The sequence below is a fragment of the Oikopleura dioica genome, chromosome XSR (genome assembly GCF_907165135.1).
Source record: "Oikopleura dioica chromosome XSR, OKI2018_I68_1.0, whole genome shotgun sequence".
In the NCBI taxonomy this organism is placed as follows: Eukaryota; Metazoa; Chordata; class Appendicularia; order Copelata; family Oikopleuridae; genus Oikopleura; species Oikopleura dioica.
This window is the reverse complement of record NC_137294.1, coordinates 5,219,230-5,234,420: the sequence shown is the minus strand read 5'-3', so window position 1 is coordinate 5,234,420 and position 15,191 is coordinate 5,219,230. Positions and strand designations below refer to the sequence as shown.

General features: G+C 43.1%; 6 protein-coding genes across 6 annotated transcripts; all 6 read left to right on the top strand.

The window, feature by feature from the left end:
* Nucleotides 1-375: 375 nt before the first annotated feature.
* LOC145710638 (oxysterol-binding protein-related protein 9-like) lies at nt 376-4,114 on the top strand. The gene is made up of 10 exons (XM_081788432.1): nt 376-558; nt 602-679; nt 776-899; nt 1,017-1,278; nt 1,879-2,018; nt 2,060-2,244; nt 2,288-2,561; nt 2,605-2,807; nt 2,851-3,045; nt 3,093-4,114. The coding sequence occupies exons 1-10, from the start codon at nt 376-378 to the stop codon at nt 3,276-3,278; spliced, it is 1,830 nt and encodes a 609-aa protein (XP_081644558.1). The 3' UTR covers nt 3,279-4,114.
* On the top strand, nt 4,091-6,184 carry LOC145710639 (uncharacterized). The gene is made up of 7 exons (XM_081788434.1): nt 4,091-4,228; nt 4,545-4,819; nt 4,899-5,143; nt 5,189-5,551; nt 5,603-5,787; nt 5,828-5,925; nt 5,972-6,184. The coding sequence occupies exons 1-7, from the start codon at nt 4,165-4,167 to the stop codon at nt 6,041-6,043; spliced, it is 1,302 nt and encodes a 433-aa protein (XP_081644560.1). The 5' UTR covers nt 4,091-4,164; the 3' UTR covers nt 6,044-6,184.
* Nucleotides 6,185-6,214: 30 nt separating this feature from the next.
* LOC145707862 (LRP2-binding protein-like) lies at nt 6,215-7,615 on the top strand. Its single transcript, XM_081785445.1, has 7 exons — nt 6,215-6,304; nt 6,428-6,644; nt 6,691-6,773; nt 6,811-7,005; nt 7,084-7,223; nt 7,285-7,342; nt 7,388-7,615. The coding sequence occupies exons 1-7, from the start codon at nt 6,215-6,217 to the stop codon at nt 7,547-7,549; spliced, it is 945 nt and encodes a 314-aa protein (XP_081641571.1). The 3' UTR covers nt 7,550-7,615.
* A 33-nt stretch (nt 7,616-7,648) lies between these two features.
* On the top strand, nt 7,649-10,648 carry LOC145706384 (triacylglycerol hydrolase DDHD2-like). The gene is made up of 7 exons (XM_081783773.1): nt 7,649-8,782; nt 8,825-9,215; nt 9,267-9,409; nt 9,453-9,595; nt 9,642-10,038; nt 10,082-10,177; nt 10,330-10,648. Exons 1-7 carry the CDS (start codon nt 7,649-7,651, stop codon nt 10,540-10,542), a joined length of 2,517 nt encoding a protein of 838 aa, XP_081639899.1. The 3' UTR covers nt 10,543-10,648.
* A 26-nt stretch (nt 10,649-10,674) lies between these two features.
* Nucleotides 10,675-12,765, top strand: LOC145706383 (eukaryotic translation initiation factor 4H-like). The gene is made up of 7 exons (XM_081783772.1): nt 10,675-10,727; nt 10,792-10,880; nt 10,931-11,044; nt 11,086-11,240; nt 11,348-11,400; nt 11,442-11,656; nt 11,705-12,765. Exons 1-7 carry the CDS (start codon nt 10,682-10,684, stop codon nt 11,780-11,782), a joined length of 750 nt encoding a protein of 249 aa, XP_081639898.1. The 5' UTR covers nt 10,675-10,681; the 3' UTR covers nt 11,783-12,765.
* An 82-nt stretch (nt 12,766-12,847) lies between these two features.
* LOC145706382 (solute carrier family 45 member 3-like) lies at nt 12,848-15,176 on the top strand. The gene is made up of 9 exons (XM_081783771.1): nt 12,848-13,151; nt 13,198-13,360; nt 13,404-13,598; nt 13,642-13,734; nt 13,783-13,902; nt 13,944-14,156; nt 14,201-14,353; nt 14,402-14,593; nt 14,635-15,176. Exons 1-9 carry the CDS (start codon nt 12,859-12,861, stop codon nt 14,674-14,676), a joined length of 1,464 nt encoding a protein of 487 aa, XP_081639897.1. The 5' UTR covers nt 12,848-12,858; the 3' UTR covers nt 14,677-15,176.
* The last annotated feature ends 15 nt before the right edge of the window (nt 15,177-15,191 follow it).

Genomic DNA, 15,191 nt, shown 5'->3' with positions numbered 1-15,191 from the left:
CATTATAGATTGACTGTATTTGCGCAAAGAAAGGAGAAAATGGAAGTGAAAAAGCCTATCAGTTTTGATTCATCCAAAATTACTTATTTATTAAATTTATCACATGAGCTGATTAACTCATTCTTTGATTACCCTAGCACTGTACCCGTTTTATTCATTGCAACTAAGCCAAGCCAGCCAGCCTCACGATTACTAACACGCATTCCATTTTTAAGCCGGTCGAACTTGTATCGTAAGAATGGCCTGTACCGGGGACATGAGGGGCCACTTTGCAAGATTTGGGTTCAATTTAATCGTGTTTGAGTTTCTTTCCTTTCGCATGTTTGTTATCGTTAAAGTTCGACTTTTATGAACCAAAGATAGTGGACTAACGTAATGAGGGGCTGGGCGTGGCGATGGTTTGTGCTTCAAGATAACATTCTTACCTATTATACTTCAAAAGAAAAACGTCAAATCGGTGAAAAACGTGGACAACTCTCACTCGAACAAGCATTGCTGAACATCGAAGAGGACTGTAACTTTAGTGTTACAGTGGACGATCACACTTATCACTTTCAGGTATCACCAGTCATTGCGAACTGCGACGTCATTTTTTTCTCAGGCGCCCGATATTGTTGAGCGAGATAAATGGGTGTCAGAGCTTGACAACGCCATCCGAAACTCCAAAACGAACAATCAGGAAAGTGTCAATTTAAGGCTAATTTTGTTATGGTCTACTCGTATTCTTCCTTGATTTCATGAAATCGAAAAGAGCAAATAATTGATACTTTCAAAGCTTTTCATCGATGAAAACGGAGACATCCAGCGCCGAATAGAAGAAGCGGAACAATATCTGCAGCTCATAGAAAAGATTCAAATCGAAACACAAAACTCATCGGCAACGGAAGCAGCTACTTTAGGAAAGGATCTAATATTCCTAAAATCACTCGTCACTCCCTTAATATCTTAAGTAGACTGGAAGCCAAAAGGCCATATATAATCGAATCGTTAATTTATCGCGTATCGATCTTGCGTAGCAACACTCACATCTGGTCTGATAGAAAACGGTGCCGAAGGAGCCCTTATGTTGCGCGCTGCAGCTGGAAGCAGCAAAGAGAGCAACCGGTCCAAACAAGTCGATGAGACGAAAAATAACTCGTCTGCCGAGATTGCCGTCAAAGAGAAAAAATGTGATTCTATGAGCGACTTTAGCCCAATCGCGGTGAGCCATCAGGAAACGCTGACAAGCTCGGACGATGAATTCCATGATTGCGACGATGTATCAGAGCATAGAGTCATGTAAGTTTTATAGTGATTACTTTCATTGTTCGCGCATTTTACGGGAAAATAACAGAGACCTCATTATCGGGCTGTCTAAATCATCTTCTCCTTTGCCCTCTGAATCCGCGGGACCAATAAAAAAGGAAATCTAAAGCTCGTTAAAACGTCGCTCTGTGTAACACCAATTCGATAAATAAATTATAAAACGCCGGACACAGAGGAACGGGTTAGAGGTAACTACGGCACGTACAGCTAGATTGTTCATAATAAATGTCACTTTGCGATCGCCAGTGAAAGCGCACTAGATGTACATGCTGGACGATGGCAATGAAGTTAATTTTTAATTCTACTCAGGGTCGTATATACTTGACTCCCTAAGGGGTTCAACCATTTGCGGTTGCCCAACGCCAATGGATTTTTATCGAATCGGCGCGAGTCCGCTTTCCTTTCTAGAGACTTAAGAAATCACTTTCATCGCAAAGGTATTTAGGGCAATCAACTCTCGACTGACTGCATTTAGCAAGTGACATTTCGGGTCTTTGCCTATCGTAAAATTTTGACACCCAAATGCGTCATCTTACTCTCTTTTGAAGTCAAAGAAGCTATCTCTATTTTTAGGATGAGTGGACAAGAGCCAGTTGAATTTATGGAAGAAGAAAATGATAGAGGGGGCAAGGAAGGGGAGGGCGTTGAAGCCCACAAGTCAGTCATTCTGCACCTAATCAAGCAAGTGAGAATCGGCATGGATCTCACAACAGGTAAATTTTTGCATGCTATGGAATTTAAATAATGCTGTCAGTTGTACTGCCAACATTTATCTTGGAACGGAGGTCGCTGCTGGAAATGTATTCCGACTTCTTTGCTCATCCTGATTTTTTCTCCATGATTCCAACTTTCCCCACGCCGCGTGAAAGATTGATTGCTGTAATCAAATGGTATTTGACCTCCTTTCATGCAGGTCGAAACGGTTCTGTTGCCAAAAAGGTAGAGTGAATACATTATTGATCTGCGTCACACTTGAAATTAGCCATACAATCCTATAATTGGGGAAACATTCCGCTGCTTTTGGAAGACTGGCTCTCCAGACTCAGAAAGCCCTTTGAATAAACGAGGCCCAGTTCCTTGGTCGAAAGAGGACGATGTCAGCTTTCTGGCCGAGCAAGTCTCCCACCATCCTCCTGTGTCTGCTTTCTACGCAGAAAATGTCCAAAAAAGGATACAGTTTAGTGGGCATATCTGGACGAAATCACAGTTCCACGGCTTGTCTATAGGAGTCGAGAATATCGGAAATGGGAAGCTTGGTGAGTCTTCCGTGATACCAAATCAAATATAAAATGTTTCCAGAACTTTTGGATCTAAACGAAAGCTACGAGCTGACATTTCCGTGTGGCTACTGTCGGTCGATTTTAACCGTACCTTGGGTGGAACTTGGTGGTGACACGAAGCTGACGTCATCGACTGGCTACCGTGCGGACGTCAAGTTCCATACGAAATCCTTCATTGGTGGCAAGATGCATAAAGTCAGCGCACAGTGCTTCGAGCCAAACGTAACTTCGAATAATGAAAACGAATTCATCGTAACTTATTAAGGCAAAGAAACCCTTTGCGGAATTCGAGGGAGAATGGAACGCGGACTTTCACTGGACTGAAAATGTGAATGGTGAAAAGCGAGGCCCCAACGAGTTTGTTGATACTCGCAAAATTCCAGTTAGTCGAAAGTTTGTCAAAAGTATTAGCCAGCAAGAACCAACAGAATCAAGGCGTCTCTGGAAGGACGTTACAGAGGTAAAAACCGAGTCCACTTGTATAGTGACTTAAACAGCAATATTCAGAATTTGAAAATCAACGACATCGAAAAAGCGACAACTGGAAAGCGTCGTCTGGAGCAGAAGCAGCGTGACGAGCGCAAATACCGCGAGGAGAACAAAATCACTTACCAGCAAAAACTCTTTACGAAAAACGCGAAAGGCGACTGGAGATACAACCACGAGCTGAAATCGCGGAGCCACAGTACCTAATCTGAAATACTGTCTTGCCTTTACTCCTTCTTCGAAGCGTCCGTCTACAATTTGTGTGTTGCCTCTATTTATCTCGAGTTCTAAGTGACGAGGCCCTGCTTTCTGTGATCACGCGATTGCAGTCAGCCACACCAGTTCAACTCTGTCACTCTCGGAAGTCCTGCTTTTCCTTTGTACTTTCTTCTCTTTCCATTAGCCAAAACTAGAATCTAGTCCGCTTTGCAATATATATCGAAAAATACAAAAATCAAAAGTACAAAAATTGATCAGGCAGATATAAATTCCATCAATCTAGTTAGTGTAGTGCTAGTAGTCGAGTCTCCTTTTCCAAACTATCACTGCTCCGGAAGTGCAAATTCAGGTCTCACTGCAAAAGAATCAGGTGCAGCACAATTCAAGTCGATACCTTGCAGACCTTCTCATGCCATGTCTTTACCTCGGATTAAACTAAGCCAAACTCATTTCAACCCATGTAGCTTGTTAATGCATATTTTAAGTTTTCTCTTCTTCTAATCAGCAATCTCTAGAAAGCGAGGTTTGTGTATTTCTAACTCTATATTCATTCACCTTTTTCAATGGAATTCTTCATGATTTTAAGTTTATATCCTTCGTTGTCTTTAAGTTCATCATCAGCCGCTGACCCGATGTATTTCGGATCCCTTTACCTGTATTATAATAATTACTGTCATTTCATAACCGAGTCTTAATGTGACATGTCCGCGACGGAACAGTTTGTGACAGTATTTAGCTTTTGACAATGTCTCATGGTTCATCCTTTTAATTCTTCAACCCTGTGTTATTTCCGCACAATATCATTTTGATTAATTCAGTAATAAGCTAGAGTTGACTCTTCTTGCTTTAGTGAGGAAAAATCGATACTGGGTATATGTGGTGGTCCGGAGATATAGCCTCAGCGATTCAGGCGATTGTTAGCCAAGATAAATTTTTAGGCAGGGTTTGAAAATCTCGTTCTTTCCTAGGATCGACAAGTCCCACCTGACACCCGATCGAAAACCGACGTTTTTGTCGGGTTTTTGTTGGATTCGACAAAGACCCGATAAAAATCCGAAAAATACCCGACAAAAACCCGAAAAATCCTACAAAAACCCGATAAAAACCCAATCGGAAAAATCAGACTTCAAGAAAATCCGATGAAAACCCGATCCGGATTTCGGGGGCATTTGTCGATCCTAGGCTAGGATTCCTAGGTTCTACCTTTCAATCAAAAGTCACGAAATAAAAAATATTGAAAAACTCCTTTGAAAGTCGTTGTTGCCAGTGGCAGCAACTCAGCCTCACAAGATGTTGAGAAAATCTTCGAAAGTCCAATAATGCATTCAAAAGTTCAACCACATTGCATCGCTCTGCGTTTGCAGGAGGGCACACAAGGGTTTATAGATTTTAACCAGTTCTGGACAATCGAAGGCACTCCGATGATTTTCTTCATGAACAGCGGCGGTGAAATGATAAGAGAGCCGCTGAAAGGAACAATCACACAAGCACAGATTCTTAGAACGGCAGTTGGGATTATCAACGAAAAGGTAATCAATATTGTTCATTAAATATTAAAGGAATTCGAATGAGTCATGGTGGAGGTGTATAAAGCTTACGTGTCTTTAGACAACGCCTGACGCGCCTAGTAAAGAATGTTCAAGCAGCACGAACTCAAACATGCATTCTGAAACTCCTGGAACTTCAGAACCTTCAGAGACTCCTGAAGAAAAAGCCACAAGGTTAGCAGAGAAGGCAGAAGAGTACAGGCGCAAAATTGATGCGGTTCGAGAGCAAAAAGCAAAAGAAGCCGCGGAAAAGAAGCGACAAGACGAGATTAAACGAAGAGAAGAGGGAAAGAAAATGGCAGAAGCGTGAGTTCCCCTTTTATTTTCGAAAAAAATAAAATTTCCTTTTAGAAGACGAAAGCGAGAGGAAGACGAACTAAAGATCATCGCAAACCGAAATAAGCGTGCCGCAGAAAAGAAAGCTGACGCAGAACACCTCGCGAGAGTACGGGCTCAAATTGAGGAAGACAAGCGGAACCGAGCGGCAGCCTACAACGCGGAGAAAACCGCGAGGGATGCAGAAACTAATCGGCTTAGAGAGGAGAAGTTGCGTGCCGAACGCGAAAAGCAAGAAGAGATTCAGCGTGCTAAAGCGAGCAAAGCGCGTCTTTCTATCCGCCTCGGCAATGGCGCTTCTATCACTTATACATTCGAAGCCGACGATCCTCTTCAAAACGCTCGCGACCTCTTAGTCAGCGATAATAAGGTTAAAGGGTGAGAGAAAATCACCATTGAAGAACCGGAAATAAAAAATTCATATTAAAGAGCTTTCAAATTCCGCCAAATGATGCCAAACAGACTTATTGACAAAGATGAAGAGACGAAAACGATGAGAGATCTCGGGCTCGCTCCTTCAGCAGTTCTGATAGTCGTTCAAGATGTCAGTGGCACGCAGATGTCACAATCCGGCATTGTCGGATGGCTCTGGGCCCTCATCTTTTTTCCAATTAGTAAACATTTTTGATTGACCACTAGTTAATGATGTTGTAGATCTTCTTATCCGAGGTCTTGCCAGTATTTTCGGCCCAAATACTGCACCTCCTCCAAGGCAGCCAGCCACGACCAGTTCGACCCAACGCCCTCAAAGAGTAGCACTTGTTTTTCTTCTTGATAAACTTATCAAAATTTTTAAAGCGTCGTATTGCTGATTTACAAGACGATGCTGATCGACCAACATACAATGGTAACTCGACGAATCAACTGTAGAAAGCCTTTCTTCTTTAATTTTTTCCACCCTGGACGCGAACTTCACACTCTTGATTCTTCAGAATCAAATCTCTGTGCAATAGATTGAATTAGAAAAATACTTGCAACACGGAAAGAAATAAACTGCTTTGACAAATTCAACTTGGTGAATTGAACGTTTATCTGATCAGAATGAGCGTAATCGAGTCGTGTCAGTCTTTGGGCATTGATGTTTCTCCAGAAGCGACTATCCCAGAGGTCATAGAAATTTTGAAGACGCAGGAAAGAGTAATAAATTTTTGCTCTGTTCTGAAAGTTTTAACTTTTTCAAGGAGAAAAAGAAATTTTTTTTTTCTATATATAAAACTACGAGAAAAAATGCTGGTGCTTTTTAACTCTTGACAGTCGGATGATTTAAAAGTCAAGCTCCTTCTCGGTATCGCATATCAAGAAGAAGATCAGGAAGATGAAGCCTTCAAAATCTTCGATGAAGCTGCTTCTCTTGGCTCGCTCTCAGCGCTCTATCAAAAGGCAGCATATTTGTACGATGGCAGGGGCGTCGAAAAAGATACACAAGCAGCAATCGCTCTTATGGAAGAAGTCGTCGATCTCGCTCAAAAAGGTGCACCCTAAAATCATTAAATTCATCTTGATAATGTTTCGTTCAGATGAGAAACAAGAACATCTACTACAAAACGCTTTTTTGAATCTTGGCCGTGCCTACTGGGATTCATTCCCTCACAATGCACCGGTAAGGAGTTAACGCGTTTTTCTTTCCAACATTTCAGAAAGCTGAAGAGTACTGGACAAAGGCTGCCGCCGAGGGGAACGGGCTGCTCGATGCGATGATCGAATTGAGCAAGTTCTACGCTCATCCCGTTTACAAAAACGTAGAAAAATGCTTCTACTGGCACCAAAACGCGGCTGGAGCGGGCCATGTCCCGAGTCAGGCAATCATTGGCAAATTTTATCTTCAAGGCGAGGTGGGATTAATAAAATTGATGTCGGCTCTCATCGCGGATTTTTTTTTTATCCAAGCCGGAGATATAAAAATTAATCAGGGGATTGCACAAAGCACGACGAAAGCGATGAACTGTTTCAAACGATCTGCCAACAACGGTAGTGCGTTGGGCCGCGCAATGCTGGCTGAGCTTTATTATAAGCGAAAAATGTTTACCGAAGCAGCTCAACAGTCAAAGCGGTGAGTGACGCGAGTTCTCCCCTCCCCTCGTGCTTCAAATTAAAATGAACTTTGTTTTCAGTGTCTGCGAGGCATCATCCGATTTTGACTTTTCGGAAAAAGATGAGCACTTCAAAAAGGTTTCCTTTCCGCGGTATTTCCAAAACAAGCTATCAAATATCTAGGGCTTCTGTCTGGGCGCCTTCATTTATTCTCGATGTCTTCAACTTGGCCGTGGCACGCTGCCTGATTACGAATACTCGGTGGAACTCCTTCACGCCGCAGCTAAGGCCGATCCCGAATATGCAAATCAACTTCAAAAACAGATCATCGCTGGCCAGATTTGATTATACAAGCATTTACCTTGCAACATATAATTTTGTAAACAACATATACATTTTATATTTTTAGAAAAAATTCTCTATGCGCATGATGAATGATTTTAGATGTCGAATTTGTTATTCAGCAATGACGATACTGACGATCAGCCGCAATTCTTCGTCCCTGCGCCGGTACCTGCGCCGGTACCTGCGCCAGTAACTCAACCAGCTATGGCTCCATCATCAACAGTCCCCACTTCTCTAGTACCGCCCTCCTCCTTTACTCCCTCGCCCTCTCTTCCGCCACTGCCAGCACATAATTTGCAATCTCCGAAGCCTGCGGCTCAGACGAATCGATATGCCGCTACTCCTGGAATGAGTTTTATCGGTGCCGCACCAGTGCCGGCATTTTCCCCTACTAATGCTCCACCAACAACAGCGCCTCCACCAGGGCGTCTTCCTCCTCATACGTATAACCCCCTCCCCCCAGTAGCACTTCCACAGCAGCCGCCTCCGACTTTCAACGCGGCCTCTGCTCCACCGCCCTCTTACTATGGCGCCCAAACGCCGCCGAAAACAGCCACTCAAGCTCCAAATCCAGCGCCACCAGTTTTACCAGAGGATAATGTCGTCTGGTTCTATGAGAATTCGGCTTCGACGAAAGATTCAGACAGATGGCTTCCCTTCTCAACGGCTGACTCTTCGCTGATCGAGTCCAAATTCAACGAAGGAACAACTGAACGAGTGAAAGTAATGTCCGGGCGATATGAGGTCGACTTGATGGATGGGACTCGTCATGCACAGTATTGGGCAGAAGATCCAATTCGCATCCGTCGAGGTTATTATTACGGACAAGTGGATGGCGTTTATCAACCTTTGTCTGAAGACTGTGGCGAAGCTATTGACATGGAGCTAAATTCTGGTGGCTTCCCCAAGAAGGTCCAACTTCCAATCGGCCACGCAGTTATGCACAACTCTCAGTCTGTAGTGTACTTGCCTCCTGGGTGCTCCCCGGACGAGCAAGGTTATGTTCCGCCAGGTGCGCCCCAGATGCAGTTTGTTAGGCGCAACGTTCGCCACAACGAACTCGGTCTTCGAGTACCTCTAAGTGAACCGGTTGGCGCTGCCTGTGGACTAATTCTAGTTGCATGCGATGGTTCGGCCGCGGAAACATCAGTGGGACTCGTCGACTCTTTCCGAAACCGTTTGCTCGACATGCGGCAGTCTCACTTTGGTCACAAACAGCGCATAGATATTTTAGTAAGTAATATTCTATTTAACTTGCAAACCGATTTAATTTAGCCGATTATTTGGCAAGACGCTCACAGCGAGCAGCTTTCTGGAACAGCAGAAGTAGTAAAGGAGCTTTCAATAAGTTCAATTCCTCGTCTTCGAGAGTTCAGCAGTGCTGCTGTAGCCGATGTTATGTTCTACAGTTCACCTATTTATGCCCAGCCAATGATCGAGTCACTGACGCTGCAGCTAGAAACAATTCTCGGCCTTTATAGGGAAAAAAATCCTAACTTTTCGGGCTCAGTTCATCTCATTGGACATGGTATATCCGGTCTGATGCTGTTCGACCTCTTGCAAAATCAAAACCAGAAGGAAAAGAAGCCAGAGTGCGTCGAAATTTCCCCGTCAGTTCCACCTGCTTCCAATTCGCAAAATGAAACTCAACCTACGTCACTAGCAGGTTTGTCATCAAAATTTGAAAGGAAACCGAAATTAACACTATGTTCCCTAGAATTGTTAAAAAGCCTGAATATCGAGAGCGTCGAACCGATCTTACAACAGGAACAGATTGATGTCTCATCACTAATGATGCTCGAGCAACAGGATATTGAGTCGTTAGGATTACCACTAGGCCCAAGAAAGAAGCTTCTTCAGGTGAGTACTCCTGAAAGATTTTCATTTTAATGTTTTTATAAAGTACATTTCGTCCAATACAAGAAAAGAGATTTCGATACCCGAAATCAAGCAAGATGAAATTCCAAACATCGATTTGGAGGAAGGCATGACGGTCAATGTTGAGTATAAACAATACGACTATGGTGCTGGTCAACCAAGTATTAGGTCGGTGTGATTTCGATTTTCTTTCGTAAGCATGTAATTCTCATAGATATCCGAAGCTCAATTTCAAACCAGATGGAGTATTCACCCTTGGCTCACCAACTGGACTATTGCTAGCTCTACGCGGAATGGAGGCCCTTGGCTATGAATTCAGTCTTCCGACCTGTGGGCGTTTCTACAATCTTTTCCATCCGATGGATCCTTTCGCCTATCGTCTAGAACCATTTATCGTCTCGCCATGTCCACCAAAGCCGTCGCAAGTTCCTCATCACAAGGGTCGAAAGCGTCTTCATTTGGAACTAGCCGACAATCTTGGCAAAGCCGCTGCCGAGTTTAGGTCGGGCTTGATGAGCACTATGAAAACAGTTATGTCCACTGTCAAGAGAGCCGCCGGCTATGACGAGGATCAGCAGCAGGCGGAGCAACTTGCAAACGAAATGATTCAGGTACCTTTAAATGTGTTTGCATCTTTTTTATTCATTTTCATAGTCTGCCAGAGCGCGCGCAGATTCCGACACCTCTTCCTCTGTTAAGGAAGACTTTGATATGGGCCAGCTTAATTCGGGAGAGCGCATTGATTATCAGGTAATTGAGAACTGCAGTGGTTTCTAGATAAACGCGTGTAATTTGTTGTGAAGGTGTTGATTTTAACTATTGGCCAGCAGTTTCTTTCTCACTCAGTTAATATTGACCAGATTGTTTGAGCACACAAGATAAAGTCTTAAACACCTTTTTAGCTCCAAGAGCGCCCGCTAGAGATGTTTAACGAGTACATGTTCGCTCCTTCTGCTCACCGCTGCTACTGGACATCCGAAGACGCGGCATTATTGATTCTCAAGCAGATTTATACCAACAGTCCTCCCCCCACGCTAACCCCAGCACCATTAGGCAGCCATAAAAGTAATTTAATGAGTATGCCTGCTTCTAGTATAAATTTACAGCCTATGTAACTTTCATTGTATTTTTACTGGGTTTCTTTGCTGCGTTTACTTTTATATAATATCTTCAGTTCCCTTCTTCCTACTCATGTGCAATCTAACAAAATGCTTCTACCTATTGAAAATTATTATCTTCTGTTTTAAGACGACCATGAGTTATGGTGGAGGGCGTTCCGGGGGCCGCAGAAAACAACTGCTATGGGTTGAAAGCCAAAGTTTTTATCAATGCTAAATTTCTTGTTTTTTCAACCCTCAAATAGCCAACCGAGCCTCCATTTACTGCATATGTAGGAAACCTTCCAGATACCCTTGTTCAGGGTGACTTCGATCACATTTTCCCTGACCAGCAGGTAACCTTTTGCGATTTGGATATTCTCTAACTGAAATTTTTCTACGTTAGGTAAAGCAAATCCGAATGGTTCGCGATCGGGAAACCGCAGCCTTCCGTGGATATGCATACGTCGAGTTCGAGACGGTTGATGACTTGAAAAGCGCGCTTGCTGTTGATGGAGCGGTAATGTAAAGCTGTGCTTCTTGAAATTCATTGATTTTTAGCAAATTGAAAATGGCAAAAAGATTCGTATCGATATTGCTGAAAACAGAGATAACCGACGAGGTGGAGGCGACCGTGGCGGTCGAGGTGGCCGTGGAGGAGGCAGAGGAGGTCACAGCGATAGAGACGGTGGTTTCAGAGGAGACAACAGAGACCAGTAAGTCTTAATACCAGGTTATCGCCGTTGATTGTTGTTTATACGACGCATTTCTGCGGTTTCGCGAAATGTACGCGTGTGAAACCAAGATTGAAAATTTTTTCTAGCGACAGAGGGTACCCGGGGCCATCCGGACGAGGAGGACCAGGGAGCTTTGGAGGTGAGAAAAAACCTGAAATTGGATTCGTGATCATTTTTTAGGCGGACGAGATGGAGGTTTCCGAGGTGATCGTCCCCGAGACGACAGATATTCTGATAGACGTGGACAAGACAGTGGCTTACCTCCAGCAAATCCATCAACTTCTGGCCGGCCAAGATTAAATTTGATGCCAAAGGGTTCGACGAAGCCTGCGGAAAAATCATCAGAAGACAAGGCTAGAAGTTCCATTTTCGGCGCGGCCAAGCCACGAGAAGAGGTTAATCTTTTTAATTTTTTGAATTAAATTATAGAATTAATTTGTAAGGTGCTGAAAGAGAAAAAGATGGAGGATCCCACTGACAAAGTGGCCGAGCGCCTCGAAAACCAGAAGATCTCCGATTAGGCGCCAAAGTGGAACGAAGGTGGAATTCGGCTATAAAATCAGATGCTGGCTACCGGCCTCTTCTGTGCTTCCTTGTCCCCAATCCCAAATCTATTTTCAGTACACTCTCTTTCATCTCTATTAAACAAAATATATTAAGAAAAGGCTCGCGCTTTATGGCGACGCTCATTTTGGTGTAGCCAAGTTAAATTCATTACGTCGATTATTTTTTGTGCTTGATGTTAGATTAGATACTCTCTCTTCCATCCTCTGCTACTAACAGTTCCTGTGGCAGATCTTTATTTCTCCATTTGTTATACTTTTGTATTGATGTAGGTGTTGTGATCATAACTTGCGTGACTGGGGGTCCTACATTGTCATATTTGTCAATATTGATCTCATGTCGAGTCAGAAAATGGGGAGGGGATGCACTGCCTGCATTTGTATCTGGTCGTCGATCCACCGGAGTACTCTTTGGTTCCATCCGATGGTTTCTTTTTTGTATTATAGTAGTACAGAATTCCGCAAAGTTCAAAGCAAACTTGAAACAAACTTGAAACAGTTTATAGTAATAGCGCTTGTCATAGTCGCTACACACATTATCTATCGCCATAAATGGGGTAATAATACAGCGAAGCACTTTATAAATAACGCTGCGACTTTGGTCGACCAAACTCAACTGCCCAGCTACCCCGACTTGTACAGACAAACATTGACAAAAACAAGTGCCTGACTGACTCCTACCCCGGACCTCAAATTTGATCCGATATCACTATCAGTTATTGCAGAATATGATATTATCAGCTTATTATTTCTAACTCAAATAAAACTTTCTTGCGCCCACAGCCACGATGCTGATATCCGCTCGCAAAACTTTTTAATAAGTGAAATCTGGCTCTGTGCGCAAATCCTTGCATGTCTAACAAACTGAGATATAGCTCTCGTTGTCGAGCACATACATTACTATGTAAAAGATCTACAATTTTTATAAGCTCATGCTCTCAGCTCGTCTCTTAATCATTATATATCAGATGGAAAGATGACCCTGCATCGTTGGTGATGCGTCGAGAAGCAATGGAATCGTTATAAATTCTACAATGCTACACAAGTTGTCCTTGTGGGAGCTTATCAAGGTCAACTCGCTGCCAGCTGGGCTTGATTTCGTATCATGTGCCGCCTTTACATTCATCGTGCCCAGCTTGATGAGCTCGGATCTCCAGAGCGACACGGTCGGCTGCGTTCTTGGCTGTGGCCCTCTTCTTGCGATGATCGTGGGCCCCCGAATTGGTGCCTGGTCTGACGATTGTCAGTCCCGCCATGGAAAACGAACACCATTTATTTTCTGTATCTCCCTGGCAATCTTGCTTGCCCTCCTTCTCATTCCTTATAGGTTAGTGTAAAACTGATTCAGTCGTTATATTTGCTAAATTCTAAAGTTCCACGATTTCGAAAGTACTCCCCGAAAAATACTCTGGTCTCATCCATCTTGGCTTGCTCTTTTCGGGAATAGTCTTACTCGACAGTTGTGTCAGCTTGTGCTACACTCCATTCGAAGCGCTTCTTGATGATCTTTACGAGTCCAAAGGATTTGTCCAAAAGGTACTTCTTCTATCAAGGACGCAATTAATAAGGCTGAAATTAGGCATTCGGCATCAAATCATTAATGGTATCTGCTGGCGGCTCGCTGGCATATCTCTTCTGCAGTATCGATTTGAAAAACTTGTGGCTTTCTACTTTCCTCGGAGGAGCAGACAAGCTTTTGTTCTTGACCCTGTTCTTTGTCTACGCTTCGTTGGTGATGATGTCGATGGCTGCTGTCCGATCGTCCACTTTTACAGTTCTGCTGTTTCCGCACAAATTTATTTTGACGAATTTTCTAGGACACTGAAGGCAACCCGCAGGGGCTTATCTCCATCTCTGCAATAACTACCATGGTTGTACGCGCTCCACTGATCGTCTTCAAAATACCCGCGGTAAGTCACGATCAAAATACTTCCCACCGTTTGAACTCTTGATTCAAGGCTATCCGAATGTTTTTCTGCTCGCTGGCGGAGATGATTCGAAGTTTAATTACTATGCCAAACATGTTTCATCGACTTTGGTTCGCGCATTTCTGTGGATGGATGGGACTAATGAATCTGGTAAAGAACTCGTTCTGGTGTCGATTTGATTGTTATTTCAGATCACTTACTACACGGAGTACTTCGCAGAAGTAATCTTCAACGGGGATCCAAACGCAGAAGTCGGCTCTGAGTTACGAAACCTGTACGAAGAGGGCATCCGCTACGGTTCTATAGGACTTTTCTTACAGAACGTCGTCGGGGTAATTTGTGCCTTCTACGCGGAAGACATAATCAAAATGATGGGCCGCCGCAATGCCTTCGTCTACTCTTGTGTAAGATCACTAGTTGATGTACCAGAACATATGACTGTTATTAGATTTCATTTTCCTTCGCTGCAGCAATTATTTTTGTTTCCCGATCAGTTCCAATCGTCATTTGCGCCACGTCACTGACTGGTTTTTTGCTCGCAGCTCTTCAAGTCCTTCCCTATTCTCTTTTATCACAGTACCACAAAGAAGCCAAAAGCAACGTAAGTCTTTCATTGATTTCTCTTGTCGCGATAATTGCATTATTCAAGGCCGTTGGGGAGGATAACATTTACGAGCGTGGTCTCTGTGAGATGTACGCACTTTTGGACTCGGCTTATTACCTATCGCATATGATTCCTATCGCCATTGTGTCCACTTTACTTACGATTACGAAAAGTCCTCTTAGCTACGCTGCCTGCTCGGCTATCTTCGGATGTTTGGGTGTCATTGCCTCCACTCAAGTAAGCTTTTCTCGTCGAATGCTAGTTAACATATTCTCTAGGTGCATTACGACAGGATCGACTACATTCGCTACTTGTCGTAGTCTCCAATAGTTCCATGATGCATTTACATAAACTGTATTCATAGTGTATGATATTTAGTGGTGTCACTATACAACTGTGATAGTTTTTATATATTATTAGCTTAGCAGTTTGTCCATCCTGCCAAGTCCCCGATCGCTGCCATATTTATTCTACCAATTCTAAATCCGCTTTTTACCTATTTTATTAATTTTCTGATAATTAATATTTATTGAATATCATTTTCTCGGCATGATGAGCATTTATGATTGTTATGACTTTGTAATTTACCTTTTCTTAGCATTCAAAGCCTGGTTGATATTTTTTTTATCAAAAAACCTTTTCTGTATAAATATATACGTACAATCCAGCTTCTCACCATAACTGTATACTGAGGAAAGCCTATCGTACACACAAAGTGCAATTTTATATCCGATTTTATCTATTTTTTTTTGCATATATTTTGCTCATTTATATTGTTTATATATGAGTCTGATGCCATACGATACTACGTATTACCATATCTACCTGTTAAAAT